This window comes from Drosophila nasuta, chromosome 2L (genome assembly GCF_023558535.2).
Source record: "Drosophila nasuta strain 15112-1781.00 chromosome 2L, ASM2355853v1, whole genome shotgun sequence".
NCBI lineage: Eukaryota > Metazoa > Arthropoda > Insecta > Diptera > Drosophilidae > Drosophila > Drosophila nasuta.
The window spans coordinates 26,392,533-26,407,046 of NC_083455.1; the positions used below are offsets into that span (position 1 = coordinate 26,392,533).

At 38.7% G+C, this 14,514-nt stretch overlaps 1 protein-coding gene and 1 long non-coding RNA gene across 2 annotated transcripts in view; both read right to left on the reverse strand.

Moving 5' to 3' along the window:
- LOC132791214 (uncharacterized) overlaps positions 1-14,514 on the reverse strand; it is a 145,374-nt gene that overhangs the window by 32,419 nt on the left and 98,441 nt on the right. The window contains exon 5 of the long non-coding RNA XR_009632880.1: positions 6,592-6,616. This is a non-coding gene — a long non-coding RNA (uncharacterized LOC132791214). The remainder of the gene's footprint in view (positions 1-6,591; positions 6,617-14,514) is intronic.
- On the reverse strand, positions 11,180-12,921 carry LOC132791186 (damage-control phosphatase ARMT1). Its single transcript, XM_060800023.1, has one exon. It carries the CDS (start codon positions 12,773-12,775, stop codon positions 11,387-11,389), a length of 1,389 nt encoding a protein of 462 aa, XP_060656006.1. The 5' UTR covers positions 12,776-12,921; the 3' UTR covers positions 11,180-11,386.

A 14,514-nucleotide genomic window follows, 5' to 3' on the forward strand; every position in this document is an offset into this window, starting at 1 on the left:
AACTCCAAAACTGCCACCGTTGCATTAATGAGCGACAAACGCTCTGATGATATTATTTACTTGTCGTACTTGTCACAGTCCCATTCGAATCATTTGCTGTCTGGCCACACTGGTCGAAAGTCAACGAGTAAAAGTTGAGGAGGGTGAACTACATACATATGTACGTAGAGAGGGTTGCAAGCGTCACGGCTGCCTGCACACCCTCACCCTCGCCCTCTCTAGTTTGTGCCACACGCATTTGACATACGTTTTGAGCAGCATTCAATTCTTAATATGCGACACGTGACCCACACTTTGCACGCTCTGCTCCCATCCACCTTAGTGGATGGATGCATCCCAGTTAGATGCAGGTCCTTCCCCTCCCACCGCCCACCTCCTGACGCATTTGACTTGTTGTTCTCTGACACGCGCAACGAGCGTCGAACGTCGTCCGCTATCGCCGAGCTGCCATCTCTCTGGGCTTCCATTCTTCATTACTCTTTTGTGGGCTGACCAGCGCCACGCGACATGCGATTGGCATTTGGGATTGCAATCGCGATAGCGTCTGCGACTGCGCCCCTCTGCTCAGATGTGGGCGTGGGGTATGAGGTGTAGTGTGTGTCTGCTTGTTAGGGTTGTGTGTGTGACGACATGTGGCATACTGGTGGTGCATTAACGATCCTTCAGCTAAGCTTTGTTTGCTTGATCAAGTGCTCTTCTCTGAGCTGTTCTACTTCTTGTTTGATCATTACTTTTATGAGAACATAATGAAACAACCGCAGACATTTATAATGTTCTGCAGAAATATTATAAATGAATATGATTGAGAATACTGCCAGAGGAAATATAAGTGCATAAGAGCTCATTAATTTAAAGAATACAATGAAAGAAAATATACGCGAATATTTTATATAGAAGCTGAATTGAGAGCTCATTAATTTGAAGAATAATATGAAGGAAAATATAAGCAAATATTTTGTATGGTATAAAATCTGAATTAGGAGTTCATTAATTTGAAGAATACTGTAGAGGAAATGTGGAATATCTTTAATTTTTATATCTTCATATCTTTAATCTTTAATAAAAAGAACACAATAGAGAAAGTATAAGTGAATTTCTTTTAACTATAAAAAGTCATCTTTCGAATGCATTTTATCCTTCTGCAACCATTCTTCTAAGTAGATCTATTAATCAATTAGAATATGAATTTCTCTTTTGTAATAAATCAAACTTTCCATGGATTGAAATTTATTCTTCGAAATAAAATGTACATTCATTCTTTTTAATAAAATATACTTTGCAAAGATTTGAATTTAATGCAAGCTTTTGCATCAATTTTACTTTTACTTTTAGTTAGATTATGCATTTATTAACGCTTTAAATAGGACTTTATGCTATTATCTAAGTACTTGTTGCGGAAAATGTTTGGAATGCGTTCGACTCTTGGCTGTGTTATTATATACTAGTAGAATGCAGCCACACAGTTTGAGAACTAAGTTTGCATTTTCGGTCTGGTCACACTTTTCTTCACGCTCTCTCTCAATTTAAGTGTGGCATGAAGCGAACTTCCCTTCAAAAACATCTTTCCCCTTCACGTAGTATGCAGCCACACAGTTTGAGAACTAAGTTTGCATTAATAGGTCTGGTCACACTTCTCTTCCCGCTCTCTTTTAATTTAAGTGTGGTGTAAAGTGAACTTTAGACTTCCCTTCATATTAGAATATTTATGAATGTAATTAGTTAAGTAAGAGCAACTCATCTCTGGCGATAACAATTCCTATATGCGACTTTCTATGCGCTGCTCATAAATCTGCTGGCATCGCCATGCTTGCAGCAATTGCAGTACTTTATTGACCCGATTGACCCAAAGCACGACGAAGTATTCGAGCGTTCGAACATTCGTCCCCGCGGGCAGTCAACGAAATAATCACCCAGCCGCAAAGTACTACAAGTACTACAAACGGCGGTCTAAGGATAATGTTTGTACATTATTTGACCAAATTTGCCCAAGTGAAGTCCAACAAGCAGACAAGTCCAAGTTGAAGGCATCGCATCGTGAGCGCATTTTCTTTCTTTTCTTCTGCCACAAAAGCAACAACTACAACAATTTTCTACACGTTTTTTGCGGTTTATGTTTTCCTTTTTTGCTATGCTCTCTTGAGATCTGTTTGGGGCGAAAATTGCCATACAAATTAAGTGATTTGCTATTGACATTTCCGCGAGCCTTGAACGAAGCACGCGCGTGAATAATGAAGTGCCAAGATCGCTTACACTCCAGAGACCAACAACAACAACATCGACGAAGTCGTGGTCAATTGATCTTCTACTGGCCGGACGGACTGCGGTCATTTTCACACAATTCACATTGACCCCGTGCGCACTGAGCCTGACCCTGGTTAAGGCTGGGTTTGTGCTCATGCTCAGCTCAGCTCTGAACCCTACTGTTGTTGTTGTCTCTGCTCAGGTTCACAGTTATGCAGCCGACAATCGATTTTAATTTGTTTAACTTGTGCATCAATTTCTGTGCTTGTTTGTGCAGCATCCTCTCTCTCCCCCTCTCTGCTCTCTTCGAAGATTTGCCAGCTGCCTTTGTGCATAAATTACTGACACTTGTCTCCATTAAAAATGAAGGTGATTCAACTGTCATTCGCAGCAGCATCTCAGACCTGAGAGCTCTCTGACTTTGACTTCGAGTTGGACTTAAGCAGTTGTTGTTGTTGCTGTTGTTGTTGCTGTTGTTCTCTCAGTCACGGCTTGCATTTCACTTGGAATTGGACATGGCTGAAGCTGAGGTTGATGTTGCGAACTGGAATGATGACGGCCTATTGCGAATGCCAATGAGCATCAATCGCTGGCAATTTTCATGTAATTGTTTGTTGTTGTTGTCTCGCATTGTTGCTGCTATTGAAGTGCAATTGACAAGCGATCTTCTGCCGAGCCTGTGTGAGTACATTTTAATGGCCATCTGACCGAACTACTCTGCTGAATCATGTACAAAATTAATGTAAACACATTCAAGTGGCAGAGCAAGCGAAATGAGAAACAAGCATGAGAATCATGAGAAGATTTCCAACTCCTTAAAATCATATATTTTTCTTCTCCTATCTCTTTTTAGTTAACCTACTAATTAGCTACTTATGTTTATCATATGACTGGCACCTCGAGAGTCATTAATCGATAGATCAACTTTCGTTTTATTCAAGTCCAGTTCACACACAGATAAACACTCACACACATTTACAACAACTCGCGGTGGTCCAATTCGCTTGAAAATGTGTCCTATAAATTAACTTTGACGCGTTTTAAAATATTTTAGCACTTTTTTGTTATCGCAGCGACAAAATCTATTACTTAATTTTTTATTTGCGCCCCATTCGGACTGCGCACATGTTTTGCAAATAACACTTGAAATGAAATATGAAATGCAACTAGCTCGAGAGGTCTCCAGCATTTAACTGGCCATTTATGTGCGTGATTATTACGTGATATCGCGCACATTGGGCCCATAAATAATATTAAGCCAGTTTCATAAACAGGCAGCCAAAGCAAGCAAAGGGGAATCCGGTCACAATCGCAGTTCCATTTTTTCTACAATTTTTTTTGAATATGAATTTCGGTGCCCAATTGCCTACACCCTCTCTATATTCAGACAGACAGATAGACAGACAGGCCTTATAAATGGTCGACTGCGGATTTGGATTTGGTTTTTTGTGGCTTTTGCTTATTTGCAATTGATTTCTGTTTGTGTTGGCGCATTGGCAAGCTTTTAAATCATTTAATATACCAATTATAACAAGTCAAGTAGTTAACATAAATCTGCAATGGACTCAAAGCAAACTTAAGTGATTTCTTGCACTTTACTTAGGCTCCAAATACCCTGGGAGCTATCAGGTAGAGGTAGTATGTGCTAAATGTCATTGATCATTAAAAGATCAATAAATAAACGAAAGAATTAAACGAAATAACCTAGCGAAGTAATCTAGCCATATAAGTTGCATTAAATTCACAAAGATCTTTTTATTTTTTTTTTATTTTCTATAAAATTTTCAATGACATTTTTGATCAAATTTCAAAAATGGAAAATTCAAATCAAAATTATCAAACTTAAGTCAAATTTTGGGAATAAACTGTTGACACTAAACAATAATATTCATTCATAATCATATATTCCGAAAATTGCAGAAGAGCATCACTAAAATCAATATCAATATGACTTCGTACCTATTCATTAATACTGTAATCTATCTATCCACATTTTAACAAACTCAAATTCTATATTTTATTTTTTTGACTACAAAACTTAAAATCAAAATTTTAAAAATTTGAATTATTTATTTCTACCTAAACAGTTGTCACTAAACATTATTTATTCCTAATCATATGTTCTACAAATTTCGGAAGAGTATCACTGCAATCTTAGGCAGAATATTAAGTAAAACTTTTCAAATTTAGATCAATTTTTAAAATATATTCACTTGGCACTAAACAACAACATTTCAAATGTAGTTTTTGTTAAACCTAAATCAAGTTTCAATACTAAATAAAGTACTGATACTAAGCAGATTAATTTATTTGACTGATTTCAAAATTTTTAGAGGAATCAACCTCCTACAGGGTATCTCCTCGTCTCGTTCAATAGCTAGACTATTATATTTTCTTTTTCTGTTGACTTTTTGACGTCGCTAAGAAATCAAAACTCATGCATTATGAATGCCAAAATTTTCTGACGTAGTCAATTTCAATTTTTATTTATTTTATTGCCTTTAATGCATTGCGCGCGGCACTCGCAAATAAATAAATATTGAAGCCAGCAACAGCAACAACAACACAACCATGACATTTTGCCAGTCCCCGCATAAGGAACCCACATACTAATGTGTGTGTGTATGAGTGTGTTTGCATATGTGAGAGAGTTGAGCCGGCAAAAATCGAAGGCTTTTCATATGTTGGGCTGACAGGTAGGTTAGTTGCCTCATTCGTGCCGCCGCCGCTAGGTGGCGTCTCGGCGGTGGCTGCCTGTCATTGGTAATGCAGTAATAACCAACAAGCAAGCAACCTCAATCCCTTCCCCCTTCCCCTCCACCTACTCTTCTATGCTTCCTGCACGTCAGACAGTCGCTGGTCAGTTATATACGAGACTCGATGCTTTTGTATGTATTTCCTTTTTGCTATTTGCTGTTTTCTCGTCTCTTTTTGATTTTCCTTTATTTATTTCTATTTTTCGGCTATTTTTCCACTGAATCATGGGGCATAGTAGTAACCCCTTCCCCTCCCTTCCCCTCCGCTCTCGGTCTCTGCAATGACGATGGAGCTACCCATTTGACTGTCTGCCCCAGTGTCTCATATTTTATCACAGCAGTCGGCGTCTCGAGTGGCCAAGTGTCTCTCTTTTTTTGGCCAAGAGGTTTCTATGGCACATGCTGCACACAGCCGCTTTTGTTGTTAAGGAGTTGAGCTGAGCCTCAGTCGAAAGCCGGTCGACTGGTCTTTTTGGCCGGCGTAAGTTTCGTTTTTTTTTTTGTTTTCTGTGTTTTTTGGCACAGATTTACGACTTTTAATGCTGTTTTGATTTGTTTTGCATAAGGGTGTTCACGTGGCCAAAATGAAAAGGAAAAACAACAGCAACAACAACACCGACAACAACAACAACAACATTGAGAGAAGTAAACGTCTGAGATGGAGTCTTGGCTGCAACTGTTTGGCCGTTTGTCTTGTTGGCCATTGTAATTGGGCTTTCAGAATATGACGGAAAGAGTGTTGCTAATCAGCAAATCGCACTCTGGCGTTGAGTAGACGAATTACATCGCACTTTTGACTCCAGCACGAGTCAAAGGAAGTGTTGTGTGTGTGTGAGAGGGAGTTGTTGAAGGAGATTGTAAAAAGGAAACTATGAGAGTACAAAAATGTAACTAGAGAAAGAGTTGATGAACAGAATATTGCTTTAATAAAACTTTGAAAGAATAAATATGTTACTCAAGAATTTGTTGATAGCAAATTGCCACGAATATTAAATAGAATATTGATTTAACAAATCTATGAAAGAATAAAAATGAACTAAAGAATATTGCTTAAACAAAACTGTGAGACGAATAAAAATGTAACTAAAGGAAGTGTTGATAGCTCAATTGTTTTATTATTCACAATTAATTTGCCAATTTGTCCTCTTACTGCAATTAAATATCAATAAATGCACTTTACTAACCAATAAACCTCAATCCGACGTTGTTAATGCACTTGGCAACTCCTTTAACCACATAAAATAATAATCCACAAGCCTATAAACCCATATTTCCATATCTTCATGCCACTTTTTAATACCCCAACCAATTTTAAGGCTTCTCTAGAGAAATTTCATGGTCTAAGGCAAAAGCACTTGGCTGCTAATCACAAAGCTGACACAACAACATTAACAAGCAATAATTAAATGCAAAAATAAACTTAAACTCAGCAAGTGCAATGAAGATAAACCGAGAACTTTTATAGGAAAGGCGATAATATATGTAAAAAGCTGTGAGGCATTTTTACAGCGAATGATAACGAATTATGTAATGGCATTTAAATAAGTTTTCACCTGCCAGCGAAAAAAAGGTGTGTAGCAGCAAATAAACTCACCTCGACTTTGAAGATTGCAAAAAACCTGTAAAGAAAAATACGAGGTATTAAATATTTATTTACTTATTTATTTATTGAGTTTAATATATAGCGTAAAACTGCATTTAAATATTTTATGGTTTACGGTTTATGCTTTAAGATTTCTTTGTTCATTCATTTTATGAATGCAGAAATATAATTATACTAAGATTTGAACAGAATCTTTAAGAAATATATGTTGAGTTTTTATGTTAATATATAAACTTTCCTTTAAGTCGATTATTTATTTATTAAGTTGAATATAAGAATTGAATTATAAGTAAGAATATATTTCTAGAATCTGAAATACTAACAACTAAGGCTTTTGATTCCTATGGTTGCTTATTAAAGATTTCTTTGTTCATTCATTTTATGAATGGAAAAATATAATCATACTAATATTTGAACAGAATCATTAAGAAATATGTTATATGTTGAGATCTTATGTTAACATATAAACTTTCCTTTAACCATATTATTTATTTATGAAGTATAATATAAGAATAGAAATATAAGTATGAATACATTTCTAGAATCTCAAATACTAACAACTAAGGCTTTTGATTACTATGGTTATTTATTTAAGGTTTCCTTGCTCCTTCATTTGATGAATGGAAAATTATGATTATATTTGAACATTAAGAAAGTTATGTACAATTTTAATGTTAACATGTAAACTTTCTTTTAACCAGAGAAATTAAAATTTCTTTGTTCAATCTTTTAAGGAATAGTCAGTAATAATTATATTAAGATGTTCATATAATTTTTAAGAAATGTATATACACTTTTTATGTTATGGTATAAACTGTCTTTTAACCAAAAAAATTGCTTGAAAATTTCAAAGAATTACGCTCGTGTTCTTCATCAAACCCTTTTCTTAAAAGGAAATACTAACTAACTAGTATAAATTTTAGTTTGGGGTTTATTTTATTTTCCATTATAAATTTATTATGGAAGATATTAAATAATATTGTCTGATTTATGCAAATGATTGAGCTAAGAAGCTATTGAGGAGATGTACAGTGAACGCATTTCCATTTGCCAAATATATGGGGAACTGCAACTGCAACTGAGACAGCGACTGAGACTGTACAGGGCAGAGCAGGGCAGGGCAGGGACTGAACAGGACAGGCAGCTGGTTGGGCAGGGGCAGCGCAGTTGTTAAGTTGTTGTTGTTGTCGAGTCGCAAGTCGTAAGTTGGGCAGTTGGCCAGGTGCGGGTGCCACACAAACTGGTTGGTCAGCGATGGCCAAACAACCGTCTATCTGTCTGTCTGTCCCTCTGTCTGTCTGTCTGTCTAGGCTGTGCCCAACGCAAGCTGACCAGCCTGTGCCTAGGCAGTGTGTTAGCTTGGTGTGGCATGGCCTGAGTCTGACTTGGCTGCGTGGTGGAAACACACCCGCATCGTGGCAGCGATCGTTTGGTCGGTCGCCTGGTCGCAGTTTAAAACCAGATTAGCGCCCAAGTCGATGGCTAATTTTTGTGGTACGTCGCTCGTTCAATGTGCGGTGGGGAGCGTTGTGTTGGGTTTATTTTTTAGCAAATTTGAATTTGAATTTTAGCGGGTGATAGTCGTTTGAATATACATATCTAATACTACTGCTATAACTACCACTTCACACAGGCCACTTGGTCAGTTTTTCAGTTCTTTTTTTTTTGGTTTTTTGGCGAATGTTGTTGTTACTTGGCGGGTTGACAGTGCCATTCGCCTGCCTAACCCAGCTACAGACCCCGTCTTGGTGTCTCGCTGAAATATAGGATGACATGCTGCATGCTTATGGTTACGTGTGCACACACACACACACACACACACACTCGTATACACAACAAACTGATTACGAAATGTTGACCTTTTTGCCGTTGCCTCTTGGCCACTTGTCAGCGCCTTTGGCGGCATTTTCGGCGAAAGGTTTATGTCAACTGCCAATTGGCAATTCGCAATGTTCGCAGCGCCCCCAAAGGAGTCGCGATACTCGTAATTGCTCTCCAACTCCAACTCCAGCTCGAAGCTCGTAGCCAGTCAACTCATTTAATTTGCCCATAATTTAGACACAACATTTGCCTAATGCCTGTGACCGACGACGACGACGCTTTGAGTGCCTGATTGTTGCCAAGTGCTCTCACTATGGACATTTATAGACTATCACAAACAACGCGTACAGTCATCAAACGATCCAACAAACACTGAATCACCCAATTGAAGCTTTGATTACACCAGTTTCTATTAGATATGAGAGCGTGTCGTGTCTTTCCAAAGCGATATTTTAGTTTTATAGTAGAGAAACACCAATTTAAATAGTTCAAATCATAAAAGTTTTTGACTTAGATGGGTGTTATAGAAATTTATGTTTATCTTCTTCATCATTCTTTAATAAATTTATGATTTCATTAAGTTTTCTTCATCGAAATAGGATTGTAATTGGTTAAATCTTGAAATATATTTTCATTAGTATTTAAGTATTTATAGAATTCAATATTTATAGTATTTCTCAATATATCTCTTCATTGAATTCAATAAAAAATTAATATAAGACTGTAATTTCCTTAAATCTTATATTACATTTTCTTTAGTATTTCAGTATTTTTAAAATACGAAATTCAGTATTTTTAGTATTTCTCAATATGTCTCTTTATTGACTATTCTTCATCGAAATAAGATTATAATTTCCTTAAATCTTAGAATAAATTGTCTTTAGTATTTCAGTATTTTTAAAATAGGAAATTCAGTATTTTTAGTATATATCAATATATCTCTTTATTGACTTTTCTTCATCGAAATAAGATTGTAATTTCATTAAGTATAAGAATACATTTTCTTTAGTATTTCAATAATGTAGAATACAAAATTCAGTATTTTTAGTATTTCTGAATATATAACTTCATTGACTTCATCTAAATTTAATTGTTATTTCCTTTAATCTTGAAGTATATTTTCATCAGTATTTCTAGAATTTTGTATTCAGTATTTTTAATATTTCTTAATGTATCTCCCCATTGATTATCGACTCTAATTATTACAACTATTTTTGTTTTATCGTGCCTCATATACAATTTCGTTGCCATCTCTAGCTTGTCTTATTTAAGAACTATGCGCATGACTCATTCACAAGTTTTGATCCAATAAATTTATTCAATATTTGAGCTCAAACATTGTAAGCACTTGTACTATAGCTTTGGCATCCGGTCAATCATTACATTTTTGGGGTGTAACATGCGATAAGCGATTTGCAATTGATAATAAATATATACTCATCGATTATGCACAATGTTCACACCTTGCCTTCAAGGCAATGCGAGAGGAGAGTAGAGAGAAGAGGGAAGAGAGAGAGCGAGAGCTGGCGGCAAAAAACAACTCAACTTGAACAATTTGTCTGTTGATTCCTGTTTGCCAGCTGGTTCAATGTTGCATACCTGCGCACAGCTTAAAGCTATTCAAATGGTTGGATCATGGTTGGGTGGTGGAAATCACAGCAGCAACAATCATCACCTGGCCTGCTTGGTGATAAAGTTTTCAACCCTCATCAGACAAAAGCACCAGCAGCAACAACCTGGTAAGCTGTTGACTGGTGAAATACCGAGGAGTCGGGGTGGCAATTGTGATTTTCAAGGGCGCATCTGCAGTCGGAAGTTGAAAGCAGCAGGAGCAGGCATAAACCACCCCACACCAAAAAACACGAGAAAACACGAGAACCAAGTGGACAACAGTCAGTTGCTGTTGTTGCTGTTTGTGTTGTTGCCACTGATTTATTCTGGCTGTTGCTTTTGTTCTCATTCCGCAGCTGCGCAGTAGCTTGCTTATGGCTTTGGGGTGGCTTTTTCATTGTGTGTGTTTCGGTGGGAAAATATAAAATTCGCCTGGATTGTTGTGTTCCATTTCCATTGCGTATCCCGACAGCAACAACATCAACATTTGCAATGTTCTGCTGATTAATTGCTCAACTTGGGAATGAGTAGGACGACTGTACCTTGAGATTTATGTGCAACGGAATTTTTGGCAATCGGCCTCATGTTGCTCTTTTCAATATCCTAATAGTTGTGGGAATGCTCATTTAAATCATTCGAAGTGCAATCAACTTAAAGAAATCATTCCTCAATAGTTTCTTGATACAATTTTTAAGGAACACCCATGGCTAAGTATTGAAATCTATTCGAGTGCAAGTCTGGGAAATAAAATAGTTGCAATAGGAAAACAAAGATTGCTGTCTTTGCTTTCTTTGCACAGTTAGACTGTGATATCATCTGCAATTGCTGCTGTTGAGTTTCACAACTTTCCATTTTGTTATGTTTTTCTTTTTCAATTGATCATCAAGCCGCAGGGCAGCTCCTCTGCTGACAAATGGCTGCGCATGTGCGCCACATCAATAAAACCAACAGCATTAGTCACTCGACAATTGGCCAGGCTGCTCTCTGTGCAGATCAAGCTTCAGGCTACAGTTTGAAAATAGAAATGCAGGTGGCACACACACACACACAACACAGAGAGTGCACCCAAAGGCACAACCCAAATAAACTCCTCTTGCTTGCCCCAACTTGCAGCAAGCAGCAGCAAACGACGGTGGACGTAACGATGTAGTTTGATTTGGGCAAAGTGCGCTGACAAATTTGGAATCATTTATTTTGGGCATTGTGAGTTTTCTACGCTGGCAGCGTAATGCAAATTAAGACATAGTCAACTTCCCCCAGCTGCGGTAGCAATTTGTGAAAATAGAAAAAAAAAAACAGTAATGAAAATGAAAAAAAAAAAAATAGAAGAGTGCTGATTATCAATGCCGACACCTCACTTGGCGCACATCAAGGACTTATCCATGCAACTTGCGGTCAAGTGCAAGCAATCACATTTGCACTTCAGGCTATCGGTGTATTGAATAACTCCGTAAGTGCCCGAGATCATCCAGTTGGGATCGGTGTGCAACAAACGATCCGCAGTGCCCTCGCTTAAACCGCAGATCACTTCGCACTTCACAGTGCGCATTGCACACATATTCGTAGGTCGAAAGCCGCGCAAGCATGTGATAAACTCCTCAGTGGAGTCCCAAATATAATCACCGAGCAACTTGCGATAGTTGAGATCACCCTTGAAGATGGCCACCGCCGCCTGTGAGAGCAGCTTGTACAAACCGATGCTGCAGTCGACCATCACAAAGTACGCTTGTGGTCCAGTCCAGAAATACGATGGCGGGGATATCACAATGCGTTGCTCGGCGAGCATTCGGTTCAGTTTCCAACCCAGACCGGAGACACACTCATCTTTGTGATCCATCAAATACTTGAGGGTCCATTCCACATCGTGCGGCATCACATCGGATATATACCAGGGTATTGCCTTGACATGCATTCGCACCTGGGTAGCCAGGCCATGATCGAGCATGTATTCCATGAGCAGAAAATCGGTGAATAGCTCAAAGCCAGCATTATCGCAAATGTAATCGACAATGATTTCCTTGTTGCTCTTGGCCTTCATCAGGCAATTCCACACCAGCAGCGACTCGTCGACCAACAGCCGCTTGTCCAGATCCGCCACCGAAGTCAACACATTGATATCCGAGCGATCTTCGAGGGTGCTGAAGTAATAGGAATTTAGCTGTATGTCAAAGTGATTGCTCCACAAATTGATGCGCACAAGTTTGCCGAAATTGTCAAAGGATTTGCTCAGATTTCGTGTTGCCTTCGCTAGGCAAGTGATGGCCAGCTCACTGATCCGCAAATCCTCCTGCTTGAGGTCCAGAAAATAGTCAAAGTTTCGCAGGTGCTTGCTGTTCTCAAAGAACGAATAGAGTCGCCTGTACAGATAACACTCGGCATGTAGCCAGGAAGCCCTGAAATACGAACGCTTCGGATGCGGCAACTCAGATAGGAATGCATTCCATTCGGCCTTGTCCACCTCGTTGCCATGGAACAGAGTGAATCTCCGATCGTTGCTCAGTTCTCGCTTCAATCTCTCGATGTTGTGCGTGATCACTTGAATGTCCTTCCACACCTCTTCGCCATGCTTCTTCACCAGCTCGTGTTCGTTACTGTGCAGCGTGTTTATCACCTGCTGCATAATGCCAGGCATTCGGGCTTGCAGCGCCACATAGGCGAAGCTCTGCTTAAAGCGACCCGAGAGCAGCGAGTGTCGCGGCGTTGCCACATCCAAGAGATCGGAATTGTTGGCGCTCGTCCTCATCTTGGGTTGAGAAGATCTTTCCGGTTATCGTTGCACATCTGTACATTTGAGACTCTTTTGGTTTCTACTTGAATTTGGTGACTAAAGCCGAGAAATACTAATGTTCTATTTTTGTTTTAAATACTCAATTTAATTTTGAAAAGTAATGCAAGTAATTGTTAAAATGAATTTCGTTTACTTTCTTTTTCTATTGCATTTCATTTGTCTGTACATTTCAGACTCCTTTGGTTTCAAATAGAATTTAACGAGATTGCATTCGATGTGATTTTCATTCGATATTCGTTAAATCTACTTCGTTCTGTTCTTCTAATCTCCATCCGATCTCAATTCATTTACTTCTCATTTCACTGTTTACTGTTTACCACCATTTCCGACACTCTCCTTAGCAACCAACTGTGGGAAAAGATCTCTTCCTCAGGGATGCGTGTTTGCTTCCTTCCGATCCGTTGCCCAGGTGTTCGACAGATCATGTCCGAGGTTACTTTACACCACATACTCAACGCGATCAATGCTAAACGCAATTTGCATAATTCTCGGATAGATGGGATAACACTTGCGTGTTGTCATCCGGTTGGGAAAATCATAACAAGACGAAAGGGTAAAGGGTTAATTTCGGGCCAAGGAAGCGTGGATCGTATTTGATGTGAATGTAATTTGCATTCGCTTGCCTTAATTGTCACATGTTAATAAACAAGTTCAAGAAAAGAGAGCGACGCAATGTCGATGGGAAGAATGCTATCAAGTTGTCTGTCGTTTCCCCCAGCGCAGTCCCAGGTTAATGCTATGCTAATGGGGCAAGGTGTGCACTTCCTCTAGCAACCCCTACGGCAACTGAGTCGATCGAGCATTCTGCACTCTTGAATGTTATTTTTATTCTTATTATCATGAACTGCGGATGACGCAAGTGTTCGTTTCTTTATAGATTTTGCCAAAAGCAAAAAGGAAACACCGAACTGATATGATTTTATGTTATTTACTGATGACACACATGGATATGGATTTACCCCCCCAATTCGATTCAATGTTTGAATCCCCGTCGCAGACATAACTGCGTCAAAACATTAAGTTGCGAGTTGCGAGCTCATTAAGTGAGCATGTGCACCTTAGATGTACCTTCAACTTTGTCCAGGTGTTCCATAGAAATCGAAAACTTCCCCCCGTGACATACCAGTTTCAATATCTGCCTGCTGCTCAACCTTTTTGAGGTGACTTACTACTTATCTACTTCTAGCTACTTCTCAAGGTGCTCGGCTGTGTTGCATATGCGCCACTGCTTTGAGGAGTCGTTACTTTTCGTGTGGCAGTTGCAAAGAGGAGTGAAGCGAAGTAAGAGTGCGTCATCGCGCTTTCAATTGCGTTGCCTTGTGAAATTCATGAGTAGCAGCTGCGCAATATTTGTGGCTACTTTTGGCATGTGCTCAACGATGCGCAATAAGAACACTTTTCTAGGGGGTTGAGGTTGTTTCCCACAAGCAACAAATAGTCGAAACAGGTCGAGAGGAGCTACAAGTTCTAACATGAACTCTATATTATATTCTCTATTCAACATTTCTAACTATTCATATTAATATAAGTTACGATCCATCTCTATTTGTGCCTCCATCCGCTAGACGCCCGATTTTTGGTACATACAATAATAACTATAGTCTTTAAGTAGAAGTTATATAATAAACACTCTTGTATGGGCAAAAGCTCTAACTTAATATGGTCTTAGTTGCTTTGGCTGACAATCTAGTATA

Bases quoted from the DNA above. Each gene is read 5' to 3' on its own strand.
- LOC132791186 (XM_060800023.1), bottom strand. From the start codon at position 12,775: ATGAGGACGAGCGCCAACAATTCCGATCTCTTGGATGTGGCAACGCCG.